Source organism: Heterocephalus glaber, unplaced genomic scaffold (assembly GCF_053883595.1).
Source record: "Heterocephalus glaber isolate CG9 unplaced genomic scaffold, H.glaber_assembly_v1.0 deba00001509, whole genome shotgun sequence".
In the NCBI taxonomy this organism is placed as follows: Eukaryota; Metazoa; Chordata; class Mammalia; order Rodentia; family Bathyergidae; genus Heterocephalus; species Heterocephalus glaber.
This window is the reverse complement of record NW_028258325.1, coordinates 3663481-3675343: the sequence shown is the minus strand read 5'-3', so window position 1 is coordinate 3675343 and position 11863 is coordinate 3663481. Positions and strand designations below refer to the sequence as shown.

Here is an 11863-nt window from a genome sequence, read left to right as displayed (position 1 = left end):
GGTTCTCAGTCACCGAGACCAGCTTTATGTTTGGGGTCTTTTTCCTCTAATTTTTGTTTTTATTAGCACACGTTGCAGTTCATGCTGGCCACATTCATCATGGGGAGGTGGAGCATGTGCTGAGCCATCTCCATTCTTTTTCCTCCGCCACCTCTCGGTCCCTTTCCCACTGCAAAAGATCCATCTCCCTGTTTCCCAGTATCTGTCTTTTACTTTGCTCTTAAGTGACACATTGGGTTTCTCACATAAGAGAAACATTCACTGTAACATTCACTAATTGAATTTGTCATTTCATTCCTCACCGCCTGCCCAGCAGGGGGATGGGTCAGCAGGTAGGAAGGAGTCTATTCTCAGGCCCTCTGCTGAGCACCTGCCCCATGCCCGCCCCATGGCTGAACCCAGTCCCTGGCCCAGGAATTCACCAGCGTAGTGACGGCTGCTGCACTGGACCCAAGGGAGGGTCAGGGACTTGCAGCCACCCATCTTCGAAATGAGCCACACAGTCTGTCCATCCAGGTGTCCGTCCTCCGGCCACACCATGGTTTCTCAAGCAACACATTTTGAATGATGCAATACTACTTTTGCCACACATAAAAAACATAAACCAGTGGCATTTGGAGAGAAGGAATGAATGGCGAGCGGGGATGAGCAGGGCCACAACTTGCATGCCAGCTTTCTGACTCAGCTGAAGGAAGCAGCCTAGGCCACTCAGGGAGGTGGCACACACGCGGTTGGTAACCGCATCTGGTCTCAGGGTCCCTGGCATTTTGAATACCCAGCACCCAAAGCCTCTTCTTATGTTCCCCAGAGAGGAGACAGCTCCGAGGTCCTGAGCTGGGAAGGGGACACAGGGACTCGGGGCCTAGCTTGCTCCCTCTTCAGGGAGGGGACCACAGGGTTTTGCAGGGGTGGGGATTGTCACACTCATGTCAAGAGAGGATGAAAGGTAGAATTGCAACTCAGGGTGGGAGGCCAACAGGTGCCCTACAAAAGGAATCTTGTTTTCTTTTTTCTTGCTGCTTAACAGATCAGTCAACAACCTGCAGATGACAAACAACCTGCTTCTTAGCTCTGGAGAGAGGCCAAGCCCAGGACGCTGCCACAAGCCTGGTCAGCTTGGAGCCCGGCTGCACTCAGAGCGGGGTGCAGGGCCCTGGGGCCCGGACTCGGGCAGCAACACCAACATGGGGACCCCCCCGCCCCGAGCCCCATGGTGCACAGCAGGGCTGCAGGCAAAGTCCCAGCTCTGCAGCTCTGAACCTGGCTCCGCAGGACACTGAGAGGCTCTGGGGACTCTGTAGCCACTGACCCCGCTCCACCAGCCCAGCCTGCCACAGTCCAGCACCCTGAGCAGGATGCAGACGCCTCAGCCCTCAGGGACGAAGTCCTGCCACCTCCCGGGACGCCTGGTGCCTGGTCCTTTCGAAGCAGAGCCCAAGTCAAAACAGCACGCATGCCACCTTGTTACTGTCCACAAAGGGTAGCTAGGGATTGAACTAGGGAGTACTCAGTTGCATCCCAGCCCTTTTGGTTTTTTAATTTTAACACAGTGTCTCACTAAGTTGTCCCATCTGGCCTCGAACTTGCAATCCTCCTGCCTTGGGCTCCTGAGTAGCATGGATTACAACCATGTGCCACCATGCCCAGTTTAGACTACACTTCTTAAAGATTCCCTCTCAGTGCCATCATGAGAGGCATGAGGCCTCCAGCAAAACCTCTGGAGGACAGACCACACTGTACAAGATTACGATGGTAAAGGAGAATTTTGTTTGTTTGTTTGAGACAGGGTCTTGCTACGTACATAGCCCAGGCTGGCCTCGAACCCACGGTGATCCTTCTGCCTCAGCCCTCCCGATTACAGGCATGTGTCACCATGCCAGTGAGAATTGTTTTTTATCATGGTAAAAACTCATAACTTTATATATTTACCACCTTAACCATCTCCAAGAGCCTCAGTAGTGTCAACAGCTGATTGGTTTTGGGGGTGTTTTTTTGCTACCGGGGGTCGAAGAGACCTCCCAGCCTTGCGCTTGGGAAGCAGATGGCACCACTGAGCTAAATCCTGGCCCCCTATTAACAGCTGATGGTAACAGAACTCTAACAGCCCCTCCCCTCAAGCCCTTGGCAATCCTTATTTCACTTTTGGTCTCTATGAATTTGTATCCTGTAGGAATCGCCCATGAGTGGAGGCACATGGGGTTTGTCCTTTTGTGACTGGCTTATTTCATTCAGCATAACGTCCTTGGGCTTGACTGTATTGTAGTAGGCTTCAAAATTCCCCTCCTAGGGCTGCGGATTTAGCTCAGTGGTGCTGCTGCCTGCCTCGAAAGCTCGAGGTCCTGAGTTTGATCCCGGTACCAAAGAAAGAAAAATTCCCTTCCTTTTTCTGGCTGAGTAATATTCTGCAGAGTGCATACAACTCGTTTGCTTATCTACGTGTCTGCTGATAGATACGGGTTGCTGATGGAATGTTTCTAAACAAAATATTTAACCTGCTAAATGTTTCTCCCCTGTCCTGCTTGGAAGACAAGTAGTGGTCATTTCCCAATTGAACCTGTAGATGATTGGATTAGTGATGTCTTCCAGCTGGGCAGCCACACCTGAGACCCAGGCACTTCCAGGTCGCCAGCGCCACCTGCCGCTGCTCCGCAGAACTGCTCCTTGGGCCAAGCTCTGAATGAGGGCAGAATGAAGTTTAGGTGCTGGGGCTGCAGTCGCTCTGTGCTCTGACAGGGCCGGAGGACCCATCTCCAAAATGCCTTACTCGTGAGCTCGTCGGAGAGAAGCTCTCCCCTAGCTTTTGGACCAAGGCCTCAGTTCCTGGCTAAGTGGGCTTCTCCATAAAGCTACTGCAAACAAGGCAGCTGGTTTTCCCTGGAACAAGTGCTTGGAGAGGAAAGAATGTCATGGTAGCTTTTATGGACTAACCTCCTAGTCACAAACTATCGCGCCTTCCTTTCCTATTTATGATGAGCATTTACACACTCAGCAGGAGGGAAAAACCAGGAGTGTAAACACAAGGGGGTGGAGGTCGCTGGGGGTATCTTGCAGGCCAGGCAGCAACTGCAGTCTCCCCTCTGCCTAAAGCTTCATGTCCTTCCAGCATGCAAACCACACTTGCTCCCACCCAACGTTCCCAAATGTTATTTTTTAAAAATTCATGTAGTTTTATGTATTAATATCCTTATAGTTGTAGCATCAACTTCAAGTGCAGAATTTTGTCTTCCAAATTAGGTCTCATCAGATGTAGATGAGACTTCCTGAGCATAGTCCCTTAAATTCAGCTTCGAGAGTACATTCTTCTCGACATGTAGACCTCTACAACTAGAGATAAGTTATCTGCCCCATGCATCCAATGTACAATTGTGGGTGAGTGTACTACTACATTACACCTGTACTATTACATCTGTAACCATTACAGATGTTCTTGCTTTTAAAATTGGGGAAGGGCAGGAGATTTAGCTAGGTGGTGCCACGCCTACCCCGAAAGCGCAAGGTCCTGAGTTCGATCCCCAGTACCGGGAAAAAAATTGGGGAAAATAGGAGGCATAAATAACTCATTAGTCCAAAGGAATGCTGCAACCCATTCTCCAGGTTTAGGAACAATTCTCCACCACCCTCACTTCTGCTCTCTGGGCTCTTGATTCTGTGTCATGTTTCTGTGTTAGCTTTCCATCAGTGTGGGGCAAGACACCTGAGAGAAACAACATAAAGAAATAGTTTTAGTGCTCCTCATGGTTGCAGAGTGTTCAGTCCATGGTAAGCTGTTTCCATTACTTTTAGGCCTGTGGTGAGGCAGAAACATCATGGCGGAAGGATGTGGTGGAGGAAAATTGCTTATCCCATGGCAGCCAGCAAGCAGAGAGTGTGAAAGAGCCAGAGAGGAAGGGGTAAGGGACAAGATAGACCCTTCGAAGGCGTCCTCTCAGTGACCTACCTACCCCAATTGGGCCCCACCTCCTAACAGCCCCATCAGTCTAGTGGATCAGTCCTCTTGATAAAGTTAGAACCTTGATGATCCAATTAGTCCCCTGGAGGCCATCAGATGACAGCCAGGCCTTCAACATGATGAGCCTTTCAGGGGACATTTTGGATCCCAATAGAACACTTCCTTTTTCATGAAAAGTAGCTTGCGTTTGTTGATGGATTGTTTTCTGTCTGCTTTTTGTAGAGGTTTGAGGAGTCCAAGTGGAGTGGAGTGGCACACATCTGTAATCCCAGCACTCAGGAGGCAGAAGTAGGAGGATTGCCAATAGTTCTAGGCCAGCCTGGGCTATGTAGAGAGATTCTGTCTCAAAAAAAAAGTTTGAGGAGTGTTATTTCTTGTATCTAGATGTCCCCCAAAGCCTCATGCAGTGTTAGATGGAGCTTTTTCAGAGGCATCTGAATCTAGAGTGTGTGATAAATTCATGGTATAATGTTAGGCCTGACGGCACTAGGATTAAGGATGTGAGTGCTACCCACCCTAAGTAGTATGAATAAAATAAAAGGGGAAGAGCGAGCTATGGTCATCCCTATTGCTTTTGCTACCTTGTGGCTGCCATGAACTGTTCTCCTCTGGGATGCCCCTCTGCCATACTACCCTGTGTTGGAGCAGCTGATTATGGACTAAAACTTCCACAAACTGTGAGGTAAATAAACCCTTTTCCCTTTAACTTCGAATTCCGGGTATTTTGTCAGCAATGAGAGAAGTAACTAAGACAAGGAGTCCACAGGCCTTTCTTTTTGCATCATGTCTGTCCCTTTCAGTCCACACTGCAGTGTTTGTGCCAATATAGTAATATATAAAACTTTGTAGGTTTCCTGTCCATTTCACTGAGGGTTCGTTCCATTAGACAAAAGCTTCACTTACAAAATCCTGCGAAATGAGGCCATCTGGGTCTTGAGCTCCCACTGGTAATGCTGAAGAACAAGCCTTTAAACCTCCCAGAGACTCCACCAATGGAGGCTCTGTGCAGCTCATCCTAAAATTCTAACAATTGGTAGGTCTAACTGCATGGTATTGGTGCTATAGACAGCTAAGTTAGGTAGAAATACGATAGGCAGTCAGATAGGGTGGTACCCTGGAGAAAGTCAGTCCAAGAGATGAAAACACATGCGCATGAGTTGGAGGCCAGGCCTCAAAATAAAGACAAAATGACCAGGCCTGCACACTTCCCCAAGGGTAACCCCTTGTCTAATGAACTCTAGATAGACCTCAGCCACCTCAGGAGGTGACCAAGGCCCTCGGGCCAACGCCTTCCTGAAAAGTCCTTTTTCTTTCCTTATACACTTGAAATGCGACATGCTCCCCCACTGGATCACTATTCCCTGAGTGACTATACCTGTGACCCTGTTGATCATAGCTTTAATTCACATTGTACCCACGTGGTTATGCTTTATAAAACTTCCCTTGAAAAGTGGGGCCCCCAGTCAACTATTCAGGATCCCTCCTGCCTCTCAGGAGCTAAAAATCTCTTCTCTCAATAAATATTTCCTACTCTTAACCTCCATTGTTCCTTAGAATTTATTCAATTTGGGGAAACACAAACTCAGCATATCTGACATCTAACAGGTTGGGAGTTAAAATATTTTCCCTATGTCATTTGGAGGTCTGGTGTCTCTCCTCTATCATTAGGAGTCACCACCTTTTTTGAGATTGCTTTTGAGATTTTCAAGGATTTTACGGTCGTAACTCAACCTTCGTCTTCATACTTCTGGAAGTACCTTGGATATGACCTTAGTTTAGATGCTACTTTTAATTTTACATCATTTGCAGTCTGAAGAGGTTGAGAGCTTTCAAAGTCATCAAGATCATTCCATGTTTTGCAGACCTTGGTTTTGCTTGTCTCTTTTTTTACACTCAGCAAAGAAAAAAAGGGGCAGGGAGGGCTCCCGCATAAGCGTGGACCATATTGTTTATGATGATCTAGACAGCGATTACAGGGTTGCATCGCTATGTAAGAAAGCATCCACATGCACACTTAGGGTTTATGCACTTTTATTGTATTTCTCTTACACTTTCTTTAAGGATCAGTGCCTGGGCGCAGACCTAGGGAATCAACCACTTGCCCCAGCGCGTTCGGGAACCGGAAATGGAAAGAGCATGCGCAAGCGTGCGTGATGGCGGCTGGAAGCGGAGGCGGTAGGAACGGAATCAGTCCGAGCTCGGGGTGGGACTGGGGCGGGACTGGGGCGGGACGCACCTGCGCCGGAAGCAGGGTCGTGCGTGCGTGGGCGGAGCCGCGGGGGCCGCTGCACCGGAAGCCCGGGCCATGGACGGTCGCCCGGAGGGCGGAGGGCCGCCACTCGAGGTGCCCGCGGAGGACGCTGGGCCGCAGGCTCCTTCCTGGAGTGGGGACAGTGGCAACGTGTCGCAGAGCCACAGCAGCGCCTCGGGGCCGTGGGAGGACGAGGGCGCCGAGGACGGCGCGCCCGGTCGCGACCTGCCATTACTGCGCCGCGCCGCTGCGGGCTACGCCTCCTGCCTGCTGCCCGGGCCCGGGGCGCGGCCCGAGGTAGAGGCCTTGGACGCCAGCCTCGAGGACCTGCTGGCCCGAGTGGACGAGTTCGTGGGCATGCTGGAAATGATCCGCGGGGACTCGTCGCACGTCGTCGGCGAGGGCGTGCCCCGGATCTACGCCAAGGCCGCGGAGATGAGGCGCATCTACGGCCGCATCGACAAGCTCGAGGCCTTCGTGCGCATGGTGGGCGGCAGCGTGGCCAGGATGGAGCAGCAGGTCGCCAGGGCCGAGGCCGAGCTGGGCACCTTCCCTGGCGCCTTCAGAAAGCTCCTGCACACCATCAGCGTGCCCTCCTTGTTTAACAAGCCGGCCCCTGCGAGGACGCAGCGCAGCGCCTATGAGCCCCCTGCCCTGTTTCGGACCGAAGACCACTTCCCCTGTTGCAATGACAGGCCCCTGCTCTGATCCGCCGGCCCCTGCTGGAGGAGGACCCAGGGGAGCCCCTGAGCCTGAGTATTAATTAAAAACCCTATTAATTTATGCTTGGGAGTATGGAATTTTAAAGTTTCTTTTCTGAGAACTCTGTTTCTCAGTATCTTCATTGTTTCACATAGGAAGTGTAGATTTTTTTTATGTCTTCCAATTCTACTCGGAAAGCTGCTTGGATAGTGCGGTGCCCGTGTACTTCCAGCTACGCAGAAGGATTGCCTGAGCCCAGGAGTTCGAGCCCAAGCTAGACCGCCTCGTGACACCGTCTCCAAAGCGAGAAAGAAAAGATTCAGTGGAAGCTGCTCGGTGTGGGGAGTGGAGAAGCAAAATGAATGAGCGCATCTCCACGATGTGGTAGAACTCTTATTTTTATGGACTTTGCTAATCAACTAACAGTATTACCCATTCAAGATTTATATATTTATATAATCGCAAGAAAAATGAACCATTAAAGCCTTATTATTATTCAATCCTAATAGTGATTCGATTTCCATCGCCTGTCTTAAGGAGAGATGGTACATTATTTAGCATTTAACTTTACATAGCGTACATTGTATCTTTTTTCCCCCATAGCATACATTGTCTTTTTTTTTTGTACCAGGGATCGAACTCTAGGGACCTTGTGCTTTCGAGGCAAGCCGCGGTGAGCCACTGAGCTAAATCCCCAGCCCTGTCTTGTTTGTTTTTTGAGACAGTGTGTCAGTATGTTCAGGCTGACCATAAACTTGCTAAGTAGCCCTGGCTGGTCTCAAACTCACAGAAATACTCCTGCCTCAGCTTCCCTAGTCCTGGGATTACAAGCATTCACTACTATGCCCGGCTCATAGCATGCATTGTAAATGGAAAGAAACTTGACAATTTTTAAGAAAATACATTGGTTCTTTGCAGTGAATTCCAAAGCTGTGTTTGAAAGAATGACCTCACAGTGTCCATTTATTCATAAGAAACACATCTATATATGATTGCCAATGTTTGGTTTGTAACTTAAGCATCACTTAAAATTTTAATTTTATAAGAAAGCTTTCCTTTTGAAACAGTCTACTTATTCCCCTTCTTTGAAAGTAAGCACATTACTTGTGTGGTTTTAGTGGTGGGAATAAAGGAAAGTGGCTTGGGAGTACCCCCTTTAGAAGGCTGAAATGTGCCAGGCATGGTGGTGCATGCTTGCAATCTTGGGAAGCTACTTGGGAAGCTTAGGCAGGAGGATGGCAAGTTTGAGGCCAGCCTGGGGAATTCAGTCAGACCGTGTCTAAAATGTTTAAAAAGTTTTAAAGGTTTGAGGATGTAGCACAGGGGTAGAGCACTCGCTCATGCAACGTGCACAAGACCTTGGATTCAATCCCAGTATCACTGAAACAAAAAAAGGCTAACATGAAAAACTAACCTTAGCTGCTGTTTCATAGCACTATTTACTTCATCCCACGGATTTGTGTGACGGAATGGTGATGGGGAGCCTGTTGACATGAAGCATTAAAAGGTCCCTTGCAGGCAGGCTTCCTTGTGTACTTTAGTCAGCTTTGTGGGTGGTCCTCCTAGACACTAGACCTCAGATTAGCGCTCAGTTTAGGTTACTTTTTTTTTTTTGGTACTGGGGATCAAACTCTGGTCCTTGCACTTGCGCAGCAGGCAGTGAAAACCACTGAGCTCAATCCCTGGCCCAGTTTAGGTTACTTTTGTGTCAGCCCAGATCGTTGAAGTTGACAGAGATATTTTCACTTATATCTGTCTCAGCTTTCATGGATTTTTTTTTTTTTTTTTTTTTGAGACAAGGTCTCACTATGCAGTTCAGGCTGGCCTTAAACTCAATATGTAGCCCAGGCTGCCCTTGAACTTGCAGCGATCCCCCTGCCTCAGCCTCCCAAGTGGTGGGATTACAGGCGAGCGCCACCACACCCCGCTCGTGGACCTTCTATGTCATACATTTATGTTTGTCTAACTGCTTGCTTCATTGGTAACAAATCAAGCAATATCTAAACTTAGAAGACAAGAGAACAAGAAAACTACATTTACTACTTAGCAACTACTGGGAGGTATTATCAGTAATTAGTACATTCCTGTGACATTAACAGAATATAACAATAGCTTCTTTACGTAAAAGCTACATTGCTAAAAGGGTTCTTTATTTTATTTTATTTTTTAGTTTTGAGACAGGGTTTGCTATGCAGTTCAGGATGGCCTTGAACTCACTGTTGTAGTCCAGGCTGGCCTTGACCTGTGGAGGTGTGTACCACCACACTCAGCCAGTCCTTAAGATTAGTTTTTAATACTAAAGCTGACATATAATATCTACATAACAGAAACCTTAAGTTCCAGAAAGTGTAAGTTAACAAGTGTGGCCCCACATGGTGCAAACCTGTAATCCCAGCACTCAGGAGGCTGAGGCAGGAGGATTCCTGCAAGTTCAAGGCCCACCTGGGCTACATATTGAGACTCTGTCTCAAAAACCCAAAATAAATAAAAATAAGTTAACAAATGTGCTATAAAGTAAAACTTAATTATAGTTATTTACTTGGAAATCAGGCTGAGAAAAAAGTATAACCAATGAGGGAATGAATCTCAGCTTCACCATTTTTAATGTTAATCATTTAAAATTTCTTGGTAATCTAGAAGTCAGAAGCCCTGGTTCAGGTGATACATCTGAGCTTATACGTGCAGCTTATCTCTAAGGGACCTTAGGTTCTGAAATTCTCCTTGATAGATGATTCTGCGATTGGCAAACATTTATTCAGGGCCTTCCCATCTAGATTGGGGGTTTGCAGCCAGTCTGCGTGGTAGAAGGCAGACGCAAGGAGAAGGTCCTCAAAGGGCCAGTAAATGTTCTGGAGTCACAGGCCAAATGGGCTCTCTACTACTTGCCTGCCCAAAGGCACCCATAGACTATAAGCCAGTGTGCATGGCTGTGTGCTAATAAAACTTTATGAAAACAGGTGGTTCTTGAAACAACACTGAGAGGGAAAACTAATAGTGGTCTGGAGTGTAAAGTCCTAAACTAGCCTGGCTCAGCAGCCATCAGAAGGGGCTGCAAGGACGGTGAAGTGTGAGTTCCTAAGGGCTTTTCCTTGCTGCTGAGAGTGACCACGGTGACAGCAGACAAGAAGTGAGGTCAGATGACACCAGGTCACCAGCAAGTGGAGCCCCTCTTGGATCCGGTCTGCTTCATCAGCCTTTTTCTGGACCAGAAGCTTCTCAGGGACTTGTTCTTGGTATCGTCTAAGGATGTCGGCTTAGAATGGTCTCCCGTCAGTGGTCAGTGGTAGCACGCTACTCATGGCCCCCAGTAAGTGTCCCCTCTGGCTCTGCCCTCACTCTGTCCCCTGCACGTCCCCAGCAGCCAAGCGGGCTTCGAAAACCCTAACTCAGATATGTCGGGCTTTGCCTGAAGCTGTCACCAGCTTCTGACATCAGAATGGACTCAAATTCAAGCTGGGCATGGTGCTGCACACGTGTAATCCCAGCACTTGGGAGGCTGAGGCAGGAGGATCCCTGGGGGTTTGAGGCCAGCCTGATTTACACAGCAAGACCCTGTCTCAATTTAAAAAAAGAATCCCCAGATTCTGTTCTGTCCCCTGCCAGCCCCACACAACCCGCCCTGTCCCTACACTGATCTCCTCTCGGGTCTCACTCCCTCTGCCCACTCCTGGAAGATGCCGGCCATGTCCCCTGATAGGTGGTTGCCAGGCTGCGGGCGGATGGAAGGTGGACAGGAGGCAAGCACAGGGCGGCCAGGGATACGCACCTGGCCAGTAGGTGAGAAGGCCAGACTCCACAGGCACTGGGGAGGCCGAGTAGAAGGATCGGAAGTTGAAGCCCAGCCTGAGCGTTAGCAGCCTACTGAGACCCTGTCTCAGCATTTTTAAAAACAATTTTAAGTTCTGGGATGTAGATCAGTGCGAGGGCCCTGGGTTCAATCCCCAGTACTGCAAAACAAAAACATCAGTGGGCTACGTCGCGAGTCCCCGCAGAGAGAGCGTCTCGGTGGGCGCCTCCGCCGCCAGGGGGCGCGGTGGAGCACGAGGCGGGGAACACCGGTCCAGCCCCGCCTTTCGCCTTCCGGACGCGCAAAGCCGTCACCCAAAGGTCCCGAGCGGCTCCCCGTGTGGATTGCGAGTGGCTGCCGGGCCTGGGCGCAGCCGGCCGTTCCTCCGCGCGGGGCGGAAGCCGGGGTGCGAGTCGGGGAGCCTGGCTGGTCACACGCCTGCGAACCGGGGTTGGAGGGGGCGGAGCCTGGACCCTGACACCCCGTACCCCCCCCCGCTTCCCCGTGGGCCCCCCCCCAGGGGCCCTTTTTCTCTCTTTCAGCCGAGATCGAGGGACTAAGTGCAATACTCGTCCGTATATACATTTGTAAAATAAATACAATATCTTTTTTTCTCTGCAGTTTTTGTTCTCTTTTTTTCTGATTTGTGTTGAGAGTCACACAACACAGATGTCCCCTCTAGCACCCACTCTGCCTCCTCTGTGGCTGGGATGGCTGTGGGCACTGATCACACAGTATCTGCCTTTGTGATTGACTTCTTCCCTTCGCTCAGATCCTGTCCTCGTGTCCCTGCTGTGGCACCAGAGTTCTCTTCCTTTTCCGGGCTGAAAAATATTCCGCGGTGAGGATGTAGCACGTCTTGTTACCTGCTTGCTGCCACTCCTGTAAGGCTGTGTGCCATGGGCCCTGCTGCCCCTTCCCAGTAAAGGAGCCCGGGGAGCCAGGCCTGCAGGAGTCAGACATGGCAGTGTGGCCCTGCAGCCCACCAGGTGGGCCCCTGACTACACTGACCACCTTGGCTGCCGTGTGGGCAGCCCTGGCTGGCAGCTCAGCTGGCCCTCCACACGTGGTCAGGCTTACAGACAGCCTGAGTGTGTGTCCCAAGTGCTGCCCAGTCCCTGGGGACACTTTGTGTCTGTTTTCTGTTTGTTTTCTTAGACAGGGTCTCACTGTG

At 49.9% G+C, this 11863-nt stretch overlaps 1 protein-coding gene across 1 annotated transcript; it reads left to right on the top strand.

Moving 5' to 3' along the window:
- Positions 1-6206: 6206 nt before the first annotated feature.
- Bloc1s4 (biogenesis of lysosomal organelles complex 1 subunit 4) lies at positions 6207-7408 on the top strand. The gene has a single exon (XM_004847325.3). The coding sequence runs from the start codon at positions 6255-6257 to the stop codon at positions 6906-6908; it is 654 nt and encodes a 217-aa protein (XP_004847382.1). The 5' UTR covers positions 6207-6254; the 3' UTR covers positions 6909-7408.
- The last annotated feature ends 4455 nt before the right edge of the window (positions 7409-11863 follow it).

Coding starts and splice junctions, on each gene's coding strand:
- Bloc1s4 (XM_004847325.3), top strand. CDS start 6,255: ATGGACGGTCGCCCGGAGGGCGGAGGGCCGCCACTCGAGGTGCCCGCG.